This window comes from Lipomyces oligophaga (genome assembly GCF_038497815.1).
Source record: "Lipomyces oligophaga strain CBS 7107 unplaced genomic scaffold V1516scaffold_2, whole genome shotgun sequence".
Taxonomy (NCBI): domain Eukaryota; kingdom Fungi; phylum Ascomycota; class Lipomycetes; order Lipomycetales; family Lipomycetaceae; genus Lipomyces; species [Lipomyces] oligophaga.
This window is the reverse complement of record NW_027117786.1, coordinates 1,258,297-1,269,409: the sequence shown is the minus strand read 5'-3', so window position 1 is coordinate 1,269,409 and position 11,113 is coordinate 1,258,297. Positions and strand designations below refer to the sequence as shown.

The following is an 11,113-nucleotide window of genomic DNA, read 5'->3' as shown; positions in this document are numbered from 1 at the left end:
CTTGAGGATATATATGATGTAATAGGTCTGACGTACTAAACGGACATCAGTGTGGCTATTAGGGCATAAAGGGACGAAGGTGGTGCGGATAAAGCCATCCCGAGGGCTCAAATGCGTTCCAAGCGGCATCAGTCCTGTTATCATTCGGAGATTTTTGACCACAATTCAAGAGGAAGATCCTCTAGGAATGATAGACAGATTTGCTACAGACGCTCGGACGACGACGAAAGAATGGCATCAGCGACCCCGGCAGAGAACAGTGGACATGTGTCGCTGGTAGATACTATTCGGAGCACTCTGCGACGGATGTCGATGGACCTGACGGCGGGCCACGAGAACCGGAGCAGCAGTGGTACGAATAGCGGTGGTAGCGGACGGCCAAATATGCCTCATCATCACCATGACTTTCATGATTTGGCGGTGAGCGATATCGATGACGATTTGGAAAGTACGGTAGTCTCGACCAGAGATGACACCGCGATCAAAGATATCGAGCAAGACGAAGAGGTGGACGAGCAAGACCAATTCGACGAAATTGATAACAACGATGATCTCTCGACTAACCCATCCAGAAACTCTCGTCTCGGTCATTCAGTTACTATGCCCGTCAGTACGACGTTTGAACTGGACAACACACCGCCGCTGACCGCATTGACTCTTGTTGGTTATCGCGAGCGGACCAAAACCCGGCTGCTTTCACCGACGCTGGCAGAGGAAATCCGACATCTGCTTCCTCTTCGACTTCAGCTGTACGATACTTGGCGTCTATGCTATTCGCTCGAACAACACGGGGTTTCGTTACGAACGCTCTACGACCTGAGCGTGCCTCCGCGGGGAGTAAGCCGACCCGGGTATTTGATTCTGGTCGAAGACACAGCAGGCGGAGTTTTTGGTGCTTACATGAACGAATATCCGCATCCGACTAAGAACGGACGCTATTATGGCAACGGAGAGTGTTTTTTGTGGAAGTCAAAAGTCATTCCCAGATCCATTAATGGTTCCACTACTAGTCTGCCAGATTCTGCATCTACTCGCTCGGTCAACATCCAATTTAAGGCATTTCCATATACCGGTATTAACGACTACATGATTCTATGTGATTCTATGTTTCTATCTGTTGGTGGCGGTGACGGTAAATACGGACTATATCTTGATGATAGGTTCGACAAAGGCATTTCGGCCAGTTGCCCTGCATTCGGTAATGAACCTTTGAGCGATACAGGCACTAAGTTCGATGTTGTTGGTGTCGAGATCTGGCGTATTTCGAGTATGTAATTGGTTTACAGTGCTTCAGGTCGCTTATTCGACGAGCAATAAATATTTTCAGATCTACACAGTTTTCGGAGCTGCACTGAATCTGTAATTTTGGATTCAATATACAACTAGGATTGTACAACTCAGGGGGTTCGCATTTGGGGAGGTAATATAATCAATATATTTTGTATTTGGAATATTTCATCTGATACTATTGTATTACGATAGACACAATTACGTAAATATTATATTACATAATCATTGTCGGGAGTTTGCCACTAGGTACACTTGACTGCTGGAAGCTTTGATAAAAGAACCAATCGCGTCTAGAACGACTGAAAAGAGCGGAAATCGACCGACATTTCGTCGTTTTTGTAAGATCTAGACGTCGGAATCGTACAATTGAGCGTCTACTACGCTAATTGACTTGGTTCTGCCTCGCTTTTCGATTAGGATCATTGAAAATACGGTTGAATCAGTTGGATCAAATCATTCTGCGCTTCGTTTTGTTTTTCATTTTCTATTCTAATTTACGTTGCATCTTTTTCTTTATTATCAGCCCTTTTTGATCTGTTTTTGATCAAAGAACGGTCGCTTCAATCTTTATGGAGAGTGATCCGCTCGAGCGCATTTCTAACGCCGTGTTGTCTGTTCATGACCCGCTGGTGTCGAATGAAGCTCGACGGCAGGCTCAAGAAGTGAGTATAAGATTGATTTGATCAATGGTGTATTTGAAGACTGATAGGCCTAGTTTCTTGATGCGGCGAAATTGGAAGACGACGCCCCGCTGTGGGGATACCAGCTTGCATCTCCCCTCGCGGACAAAAAGCAGGAACCAAAGCTAGTGGACACTAACAGTAGATCAGAGATTGATCTGCAACAACGGCCAGACCAAGTTCGACATTTTGGTCTTTCGCTTATCGAACATTCAATCCGTCAACAGTTTTTGGCTTATGATTCGGCGCGACGATCGGCAGTGAAAAACTGGGTCATCGAACTGACAACACAAGTCGAACTTTCAGACGCATATTATCTACGCGAGAAACTTGCTTTGCTATGGGTTTCAATAGCGAAACGCATTTGGGGCACAAATGAATGGCCAGATATGGATTCTACGCTTGTACAGATGTGGACTGCTCGACCAGCTTCGCGTGAAATGTCGCTTATGATTTTCAGAAATCTGTTTGAAGATGTGTTCATGTTTGATGACCCCGTCGCCGGCAAACGTTCCGGCGTTTTAAATGCTCAATGTATCGAGGTCTTGACTGCCGAATCGATTCTTGACGCCGTTTACGAGACCCGAGATCAAGAAGTTATGCATTGTCGCTGTGGGCCCGAAGGCTGGCTTGCTCGTTGGAGTGCTCTCTTGGGAGACTGTCTTACTACTGGTGCCGTTCAATATTCTGAATCCGAAACTTTCGCTATCAAAGTCTTGCAATCTCTCAAAACATGCCTTGTCTGGGCAAATCCTCGCGCCATCCGAGAGACAGATCTGTTGAGTCGAATTAGCTCTTCTCTTACCATCCCTAATGTAAAAGTTCGTACTTTGGCAACAGATTGCTTACATATCTTATTTACACGCACATTTTCCGATGACGACGATTTTGTCGCAGTCATTGGCGCTGTGTTTTTACCTGAGGGTATCTCCACATTGCATAAAGTTTACTCCTCAATCCAGCTCGACCTTGATGATTTCGACGAGGACTCATATATTCTATTAAAGAAACTCGTCGAAATGATTGTCGGACTGGGTGAGTACTTGAATTTACAGGACGGCAGGCGCATTAGATTACCGGCTAGCACAGATCTGAAAGGATACTTGGAACTCGTATTGGCGACTACCCAGCATCCTAGTTTGATAATATCAGGGCTTTCCCTTCAGTTCTGGTCATCAATTCTTCGGCTCGAAGAGCTGGCCCGGTTAGCTGAAGTCACAGAACTTTTACCAAGACTTCTCGAGCTTGCTGCGGATCGTATTATTAAGTATGAAGTTGTCGAGGAGCAAACAGTTACGCGAAAATTTTTGGAACTTGATTTTGACTCTGTACCGGAGATGAATGCATTTCTAGGAAATTACCGTCATTTCGTTGAAGATATCGCGCGCTTGGTAGTCTGTCGAATTCCCATCGATTCTCTTGCCTGGTTGGATATGAGATTGGACAAGTTTTTTTCATCCTGGACCGGTTGGCGAACGCGAGTATCGCCATCAGTATTAAGGCAAGACCCGATGTTTCACGTTGCATATGCTCAGTTTGCGATAGTCGACGCCGCAATCCGTGGTATTGGACGGTGGCGGATCTGGTATCGAGAATCAGATAGGGATGCTCAGACCGAGACGCTGAACCCAGTCATAGAGCGGTTCTGTGAACGCATGATATCTATGGATGTGACAGATCCTGTGCTATTACGGAAGCAAGTTCAAACGCTTGTGCAGTTTGCGCCATTAATGAAGCACGAAACTAGAACCGTGTTTAGCGTATTGGAAAAGGTTTTATACGCTTGTACATTTGAATATCCGGCGGATGCTTCGGACGAAGATCGCGAACTAATTCGGGAAATTCGCAACCAATGTGATACCGAGCTCAATCGATTAGCGTATCTCATGCCTGAGGCGCTGATGGAGATTTACAGTGATCTCGAACGGATTATTAAAGAGATTATTGCCTCAAATAAATTGTCGGACCATGAGATAGTATCATTTCTCTCATTTCTCCTTGTCATTTCGCAGCGGTCGAGTGCTTCCGATGATCGTAAGGCAGAGTGCTTAGCGCAGATTGTTGATCCTGTTCTGGGTCGCTGGACAGATGAAACGACCATGAAAGGATTATCGCAGTTATCGTGGTTTATGGAGCAGGTGGGTATAGTCGAGATTGCAAACTATTTTCGAAAAAGAGGTGTTGACGGATCGACGGATTTACTCGCGACGCAAATCGATGAAGAGGGTCGTCAGTTGAAGTTGAGGCTGCGGAATCAGTGGGCTGTTTTGTTTCCAATACGGGCGACACGCATATTTATTCAATACACAATTGAGCGCGTTGATACGAGTAGTACTGAATTTACGCGATTGATGGCACTGTGGAAACCGCGAGTGCAGCCAATTATTCCTCATGTGTTGCAGCTGATTGCGCAAATCCATGCGTACTGCGACCCAGAAAATTGGCAGGCTTTACCAACCGAAGTCCAGTCGTTTGTGCGAGATTCATGTTTGGAAAAGTTTTGGCATGCGGGAATCAGCCGACAGTCGCAAGACGAATTCATAAACGAGAGTGTGAAGGCCGCATTGACATTACGGGATTTCGCAAATAGTCTAGGCATGATGCTTCGGTATACACGTGAATACGCATTTTTAGCTTTGGGATCAATGTCGCATCTCGGATCGACGATCTACGAGGTGCCACAGATGGGAACGAATTTGTGGGCAGCTGTAGCAGGCGAACCTCAAGGTGTGTCGTTACATGCGTGGAAGCATATGGTTGCATTGGTTGTGCGTCCAGCTGTACGCAATTGTCCTAGGGCATATTGGGACGTGTTTTTGGTAGACTTTGTTCCACAGGTGTTGACGCAATTAGACCAATTGTTGGAAGAGCGATGGTCAAGTTTGACGCAGCGAGGACTGCAAATGGAAGTAACGACCGATGAGGAAGTGACTGAGGAGATGACTGAAGAGTATCATTTGCGGCAGTTGTCGAATGTTGTTGATAGATTGCTGATTGATCTTGTTGGGCCGTTGAAGAGTGCGACGTCAACGATGTTGAACTTGTCGGCAGCGACTAATGGCACGAAAGAAGGAGGGGAGAAAACCCATGACAAGAATGGAGGAAATAATGCGACAGATACAACAGAGTCCGGGGGGATTCGGGAATTTGTGGTTTCGAAACCTATTATTCTTGGACCTGTCCTGTCTCTGTGTAATCATCTATTGATTGTTCGAGACACGCGGTGTTCCTATTCATGCGCGCTGATGCTGCGGCAGTTGATCCCTCTGTTGATTTGCAAGTACGACGAGGTGGACGATTTCTTATGCGATGTCATTCTGCCGTCTTGTCTGCAGCTTCTTCGTGACGGATATTATGCGGAAGTTGCCGGAGAGGCTAGTTATGTGCTTACGATGGTGTACACGGTGCTACGAGGGCGGTACGACCGGCCGTTTAAAAAGGTGATGGAAGTTGTTGGCGGAGGGGTCGGGCCGGAGGAAATGATGGCACTGGAGCGGGAGCTGGCATCTGCTCGGACACTGAAGCAGCAGCGGGGAGCGATGATGGAGTTTCTATCTGTGGTGGGTGCAATACCAGAAGGTCCAGAGGGGGAGGTTGCACGACGAATTGCGCGGGCACGGCGAGCTCGGGAAAATTCGACGGTTCAACATGCTCGTTGGGCAGTAGCTCGTCGAGATCCCGAGCACGAGAACGCTGCAGACAGTGTGCTTGCGGACGGAGGATTGTTAGACCTTTTCGGGGGAAATTGAAATTTGTATTATATGTGTATATGACATTAGCTATTATTCCACTTACGAGATTGTCTGGCTGCTAGTGTTGTCGACGGTGGCTATTGTTGTACGTAAGCAGGTGATTACGTGGAGTACGACCGCACGCGACTAGACACGGGTCGAACAAAGGCAGGCAGGCGCATTATGTGGTTTGTACTGTAGGTGCTATAAAAACCATGAGTGTCGGTCTAAATTCACTATCCCCAATTCCAGATTATAATATTTATTTTACTTTAAATTCCACTTTGCTCATTGCTATGTGGCCATTTGACGAACCGAGAAACGTCGTGCCAGTGACCGGCGTGCAGCTGGTACAAGGTGGTATCGACGCGGTCAAGGCTGCTGCACCAGATCAAGAGCAGTCGCCTATTCTTTATCGAATCATAGTTCCGACTGGCATCACGATCCTGGTTCTTGGCGTGGCTCTGTTTGTCTACTCGCTTGTCGTTGCGATCTTACGGACTGCGTCTGCGTTCCAGAAAGCAGCAAAACCAATCACTGAGAAAGTTGGCTTCTCAAACCACATGGCAACCGTCAAAATCAGATGGATGCCTCATGAAGAATATGTCGACCGTTCGCGCAGAGTGCTGTTTTCTGTGGTACAGCGCGCCGTACCTGCCTCCGGGATTAAGAACAAATGGCTTTCGAGAATTGGAGGTGCGAAAGCGAAAAATCATCGACGAAAGAGAGACGTCATTTACGATGCGTTTCATTCTTCATCGTCTTCTGATGAAGACGACTTGAAAGAGGAATGATCTGAATTTACATGAATCGGATTTATGGCGTTAGGATTGTATTAGGAGTATGATAGGATGAATAAATACGTCTTTTTTGTTTTATTTTACATTACCTCAGCCAGAAATGATTCCACAACTTGCCGAACATTGTAAAACTCTTTACAAATACCGCCTTCAATCACCACATTTCGATCACTGACTTTTCGAACGGCAATCAACCCTCCACATAGCAAAACTCCCTCACCTCTGAACTCGGCCCGAATCCCTTCATTTTGTAATCTTCGTCGTAGTTCAGCAAGCCGGATGTCGCCCACGTATAATCGGTCGTCCTTCTTTGTGATTGCCAGACATTCTTCCGCTCGACTTGAGAGCGGCGTCAGATTGTACGCCTGGCTTTGAGATTCGGCCTCTGTTACATTTGCTTCCGCATCATTCTCCGGTCCTCCTATTTTCGCCCGAATCTGGGCAACTTCATATTCTCCCGCCTTGACTGAGTGCCATTCTAGTCCTCTCGCCAGCGTCCAGTCAAGCGTCACAATATACGCATTTGCGTCCATACTAGCATTGATTGCATTTCGACTCTGAGAAATGTAAATCTCACCTATCTCGCCTCCAGCTTGCTGAATCGCATTCGATAGGTGCTTGGCTTGTTTAATCCATCCGGATATGAATATTAGTTTCCGTGGTTGAATCTGCTGCATAATCATTTCTATCGATCGTGCATCAGCGAGCCCATTGTAATCAACAAACGTAACCTCGCATTGGACATCGACATTCAGTTTCTCAATAATAGTTTTGCTAGGAACATCCGCAGCTTCATGTTGCAGGTCCATCTGCATACTACCATTCTCATCTCGATCTACCGTCGGACCTTCATATCCTCCATCTTTGTCCGTCCATGTTCGTTTGCTGCCAATTCCATTTTCGACATACCCATTGGTTTCTAACAGTCCTTCTTCCTTCTCTTCTGCGCGTACGTAGTCGTCAAACCGTATAACTTCCCCGTATGCATCTCGGCGCTTGCGCTTCATAACATGGGGAAACATCCTGTTCTTGGCACCTCGCGCTGCTCGCACATCATAATCGTACACCTCGTTGTCCTGAGTCAAAATCATAACCCCGACCTCTGTCAATGCTCCTGGTAGCTCTATATCATCTGCATCTACTGCAATATCTTCCTCATCATCGTCATCGTTGTCGTCGGATGAGCTACTCTCGCTTTCATCAAATTCTTCTCTGTCCAAAATTGTCTTATTTTTCAATTCAATTGCATTCTGTTGCTCTTCTAAATTCTTCCTAGCTTGTTCTGCAGTTAGGTACAGTTCCAGCTCTGAGCCTGCTAAAGCGACTGTAGTCAGCGAATCCAATGTCCGTTCGAACTTGATTCTCGTCCCAAATCCAATCCGTTCGTCACTTAATGACCGAGCAGAATCAGCTGTCGCTTTCCATTCTTCATATACTTGACCTGCAAGAGAGTCACAATCTGGGCACTGCGTCAATATAACTAAATTCCGATCACTTTTCGAGATATTTTGGAACACTTCTCGCGATACACCCCACTCCAGACCTGGTCCACTTGCCAAAACCACTTTCGGACCTAATATTGCGTCTGCCTCGCTTGCTGTTGACACGATTTTCAAGCATTTAAATGAAAAGGGAGATGTTCCTCTCTCTTCCCATTCACGGACCACGGAGGGGGACATCCATTCCAACATAGATCGTGCATATGCCATAGTACGGTTCCCAAGCCGACTTGCAAAAACTAGAGGCCATGGATATTTCCGCTCATTCCAGATTGCGTCTAAGACCAAGCATAGCTCCAAGGCTCGTGCCCCTGTACTTGTAGGAAGCATAACGCTGCCGCCACGTTCGACAGCGCTAACAATAGCAGTAACTAATAAATCCTCTCGGCCTTTGACCGGCACGCCAGTTCGGGCACCACAGATCATCGCTGTTGGCCTTTGAACTTGTTCGGGAGCGGTGAGTAGAACACTAGAATTCAAATGCCGCTCAACTGCGTGGTTCCAGTCGATCGCATACACAACATCTTCTTGGCCATGCTGGACGCGCCAAATCGTACCTCCTAATGAGTGACCCGCGTTATGACCTGTAACCACGAGTTGAGCCAATTTCCCTGAAAAATGGATCTGCTGTGCATATTTAACCGCTCGAACCTTGTCAAAGATGCCATCAACTTCTGATAACCGCATTTGCTCTGGTGAAATATCGTCCTCTTTCTTCACTCTTGGTACATTCTTGCCCTGGAACCCTTCTGCAAACCACGCAGTTTTATATGCATCCAACGTGACCATTCTGCCCATATTAATAACCGGCAGTGTTGCGTATGTCGGAATCGAGTCAAACCCGGGTATATATTTACAGGCGTAGGCGTACGCACCTAAATGCGAAACCGTAGCATGAGTCAACAACACCAAGTCTATTGTCCCTGCTATTCTTTTCTCAGTATTAGAATATTGTCTAAAGTATATGTCAAATATTTAAACACACCGTTCGAGATCAGAGATCAGCTCCGGACGCAGATGCTCATCCCATCCAACGTCCACCAGAACATGGATCTGCTGGTCGAACGTCAGCACGGACTGCACAGCATTTTGTTGCTTCTCCTCATCGCTTGACGGATCGCCCAGTAGCGAAACAAAAGTGAACATTTTACGTTAACAGGACTATTTGATTATTGTGCTCTTACGTAATTATATTTGCTAGGAAAACTCCTCTATAGCCCAAACTATTTCAACTTCATTTACGCCGCAGTACCCAGTGTTCAGACTATCGACTCTCCCATTTGAACTTTTTCGGCAATTTTACGGGTGAAAAGTTAATTAGCGCCTGATTTTGTTAGAATAAGCGGAAAATGGTAGTATATAAAATCGGGCAATCTCACCTCCTCTTCATCTTCAGCATATCTCCGTTTTCTGCTTGTCGGTGGTCCGGTTGGCGGACTATCTACAAATTGGAGCAATCGCTTGGGTAGCATGTTCTGGCGATATTTCAACAGGCGCTTACTCGACCGAGATTTGGATACAGTATGTTCGATTTTCAATGCAGCCGCAAGTTCCTCATCTTCATCGTGATTCGCCGGAGAGAGTACTAACCCAGGCGAAACGGCAGCTACGCGGGCTGCTAACCCTGTTATAGGCGTAGATTGCTTGGAATTTGTATGTTCAGTGCTCATAGCTATAGTCAGGTTCGTAATATCTTGTAGTTTATCAAAGGAAGTTTCTTCATTGGATTCCATATCCGCCATTGGTCGAGCTATTAGTCTTTCGGGCATCCCTATATCATTGCCAGTCCGCTTCAGAAGCCGTAGCGGTGGATGCAGGACCGGAATCTGCGAAAGTGTTGCTCTTTCTTTGCAATCGGGTTTTGAAGATATTTCGGGTTCCAGTTGATTGTGGGAATCCAGTTCTCGGTCCTGACTCAGACATAGCTTCTCCGGCTGCTGTCGACTTTCCATCTCTCTATTCCACTCATTCATTGTCGTAATCGCATCTCTCCAGTTATTTGACATAGCCTCCAGTTGACCTTTCAAGTCCTCAATTTCTTCATTTCTCTTTGATACTTCATCTACAGAAACATATTTTGGTTCTTGTAGCAGCTCTCTCAATAGCGACAAACTATTGTTGATCTCGATCGATAGCTCCGGAAATGTGTTTGGTGTATATTCAAGGACAGATTGAAATTCCGCATCGCTCACAGCTTTCTCTCCGGTGAACACGTTCAACACTAAGGAGACCTCCCTTAGAAGTGCTACTAATTTTGCGTTTTCATTGGTCAAGGTCGACATCAGCTCCGGAATCACATTCAGGGCGCTAGAGCGATATGAAACTGCTAAAGTCTCCGCACTTTGGCTAACGTCAGCACTCTCAGGCATTGAAGATATGAAAGTTGAGAGTCTGCCGCTAACTATCGAAGGAATTTTCATTCTGCGAATATCAAATCCAGCCTTCTCCTTCATTCTTAGAAACCGCTGGTCCATTTTCCGGCGATCATTCGCGCACTGTGCTTTCAGTTGTAGCAGCAGAGTTTTATGACGATTTATATCATCCTGAAAACCTTTATTTTGCAATTCTAATGTTTTCACGGTTGTTTGGAACGTGTCTCGTTGAATTTTTATCAAATTCACCTGTCTTTCCAGTGATTTGATTCTAGACTCCAACTGTGCGTTTTCCTTTTTCAATACTGTCTCTCGACTCTTTTGTTCCCTGGAAGAATTGATCAGATTTTCTTTATATTGGTTATCTTTATCTCGTCTCTTGATAATCTCATATATGAAATTAATCACTCTTCGAGTCTGCCCAATATCGTGGAACTTGATCTGGGCGGTCTCCTCAAGTAACCCTTTCGAAACCAACACCATGTTAAGCCTTCGTGAAGCACTATCTAGATCTGTATCTTCATCCATTTGTATTTGTCTATTCTTTTTTTCAGCTGTTTTTATTGAGATTAATTATAATATTTACGCGATTCGACTTAATTGTTTACTCTGATTGCCAGGACAACAAGGTACAAAACCCAACTTATATCTCCCAGTCCCAATCGAAACTAATTTCTTCCGGTCTTCACTCACATATATCCATTCATTTATTAGTTATTGCCATCATATAATCGAAAGGAG

At 45.7% G+C, this 11,113-nt stretch overlaps 5 protein-coding genes across 5 annotated transcripts; 3 read left to right on the top strand and 2 right to left on the bottom strand.

Moving 5' to 3' along the window:
- Nucleotides 1-160: 160 nt before the first annotated feature.
- V1516DRAFT_671373 (TLD-domain-containing protein) lies at nt 161-1,572 on the top strand. Its single transcript, XM_066921549.1, has one exon. It carries the CDS (start codon nt 232-234, stop codon nt 1,273-1,275), a length of 1,044 nt encoding a protein of 347 aa, XP_066779113.1. The 5' UTR covers nt 161-231; the 3' UTR covers nt 1,276-1,572.
- On the top strand, nt 1,573-5,958 carry V1516DRAFT_671371 (armadillo-type protein). The gene is made up of 2 exons (XM_066921548.1): nt 1,573-1,952; nt 2,006-5,958. The coding sequence occupies exons 1-2, from the start codon at nt 1,860-1,862 to the stop codon at nt 5,717-5,719; spliced, it is 3,807 nt and encodes a 1,268-aa protein (XP_066779112.1). The 5' UTR covers nt 1,573-1,859; the 3' UTR covers nt 5,720-5,958.
- Nucleotides 5,917-6,633, top strand: V1516DRAFT_689755 (uncharacterized protein; the record flags this gene model as incomplete). Its single annotated transcript, XM_066923820.1, has 1 exon — nt 5,917-6,633. The coding sequence occupies one exon, from the start codon at nt 5,917-5,919 to the stop codon at nt 6,493-6,495; it is 579 nt and encodes a 192-aa protein (XP_066779111.1). The 3' UTR covers nt 6,496-6,633.
- Nucleotides 6,522-9,178, bottom strand: V1516DRAFT_671369 (beta-lactamase-like protein). Its single transcript, XM_066921547.1, has 2 exons — nt 8,986-9,178; nt 6,522-8,931 (listed from the first exon to the last, which is right to left on the bottom strand). Exons 1-2 carry the CDS (start codon nt 9,144-9,146, stop codon nt 6,582-6,584), a joined length of 2,511 nt encoding a protein of 836 aa, XP_066779110.1. The 5' UTR covers nt 9,147-9,178; the 3' UTR covers nt 6,522-6,581.
- V1516DRAFT_671367 (Afadin and alpha-actinin-binding-domain-containing protein) lies at nt 9,173-10,959 on the bottom strand. Its single transcript, XM_066921546.1, has 2 exons — nt 9,380-10,959; nt 9,173-9,324 (listed from the first exon to the last, which is right to left on the bottom strand). Exons 1-2 carry the CDS (start codon nt 10,898-10,900, stop codon nt 9,265-9,267), a joined length of 1,581 nt encoding a protein of 526 aa, XP_066779109.1. The 5' UTR covers nt 10,901-10,959; the 3' UTR covers nt 9,173-9,264.
- Nucleotides 10,960-11,113: the final 154 nt, after the last annotated feature.

Bases quoted from the DNA above. Each gene is read 5' to 3' on its own strand.
- V1516DRAFT_671371 (XM_066921548.1), top strand. From the start codon at position 1,860: ATGGAGAGTGATCCGCTCGAGCGCATTTCTAACGCCGTGTTGTCTGTT. The intron at 1,953-2,005 runs GTGAGTATAAGA...TGATAGGCCTAG, and splicing joins CTCGACGGCAGGCTCAAGAA to TTTCTTGATGCGGCGAAATT.
- V1516DRAFT_671367 (XM_066921546.1), bottom strand. From the start codon at position 10,900: ATGGATGAAGATACAGATCTAGATAGTGCTTCACGAAGGCTTAACATG. The intron at 9,325-9,379 runs GTGAGATTGCCC...TAACAAAATCAG, and splicing joins ATGCTGAAGATGAAGAGGAG to GCGCTAATTAACTTTTCACC.
- V1516DRAFT_671373 (XM_066921549.1), top strand. From the start codon at position 232: ATGGCATCAGCGACCCCGGCAGAGAACAGTGGACATGTGTCGCTGGTA.
- V1516DRAFT_671369 (XM_066921547.1), bottom strand. From the start codon at position 9,146: ATGTTCACTTTTGTTTCGCTACTGGGCGATCCGTCAAGCGATGAGGAG. The intron at 8,932-8,985 runs GTGTGTTTAAAT...TACTGAGAAAAG, and splicing joins CTGATCTCTGATCTCGAACG to AATAGCAGGGACAATAGACT.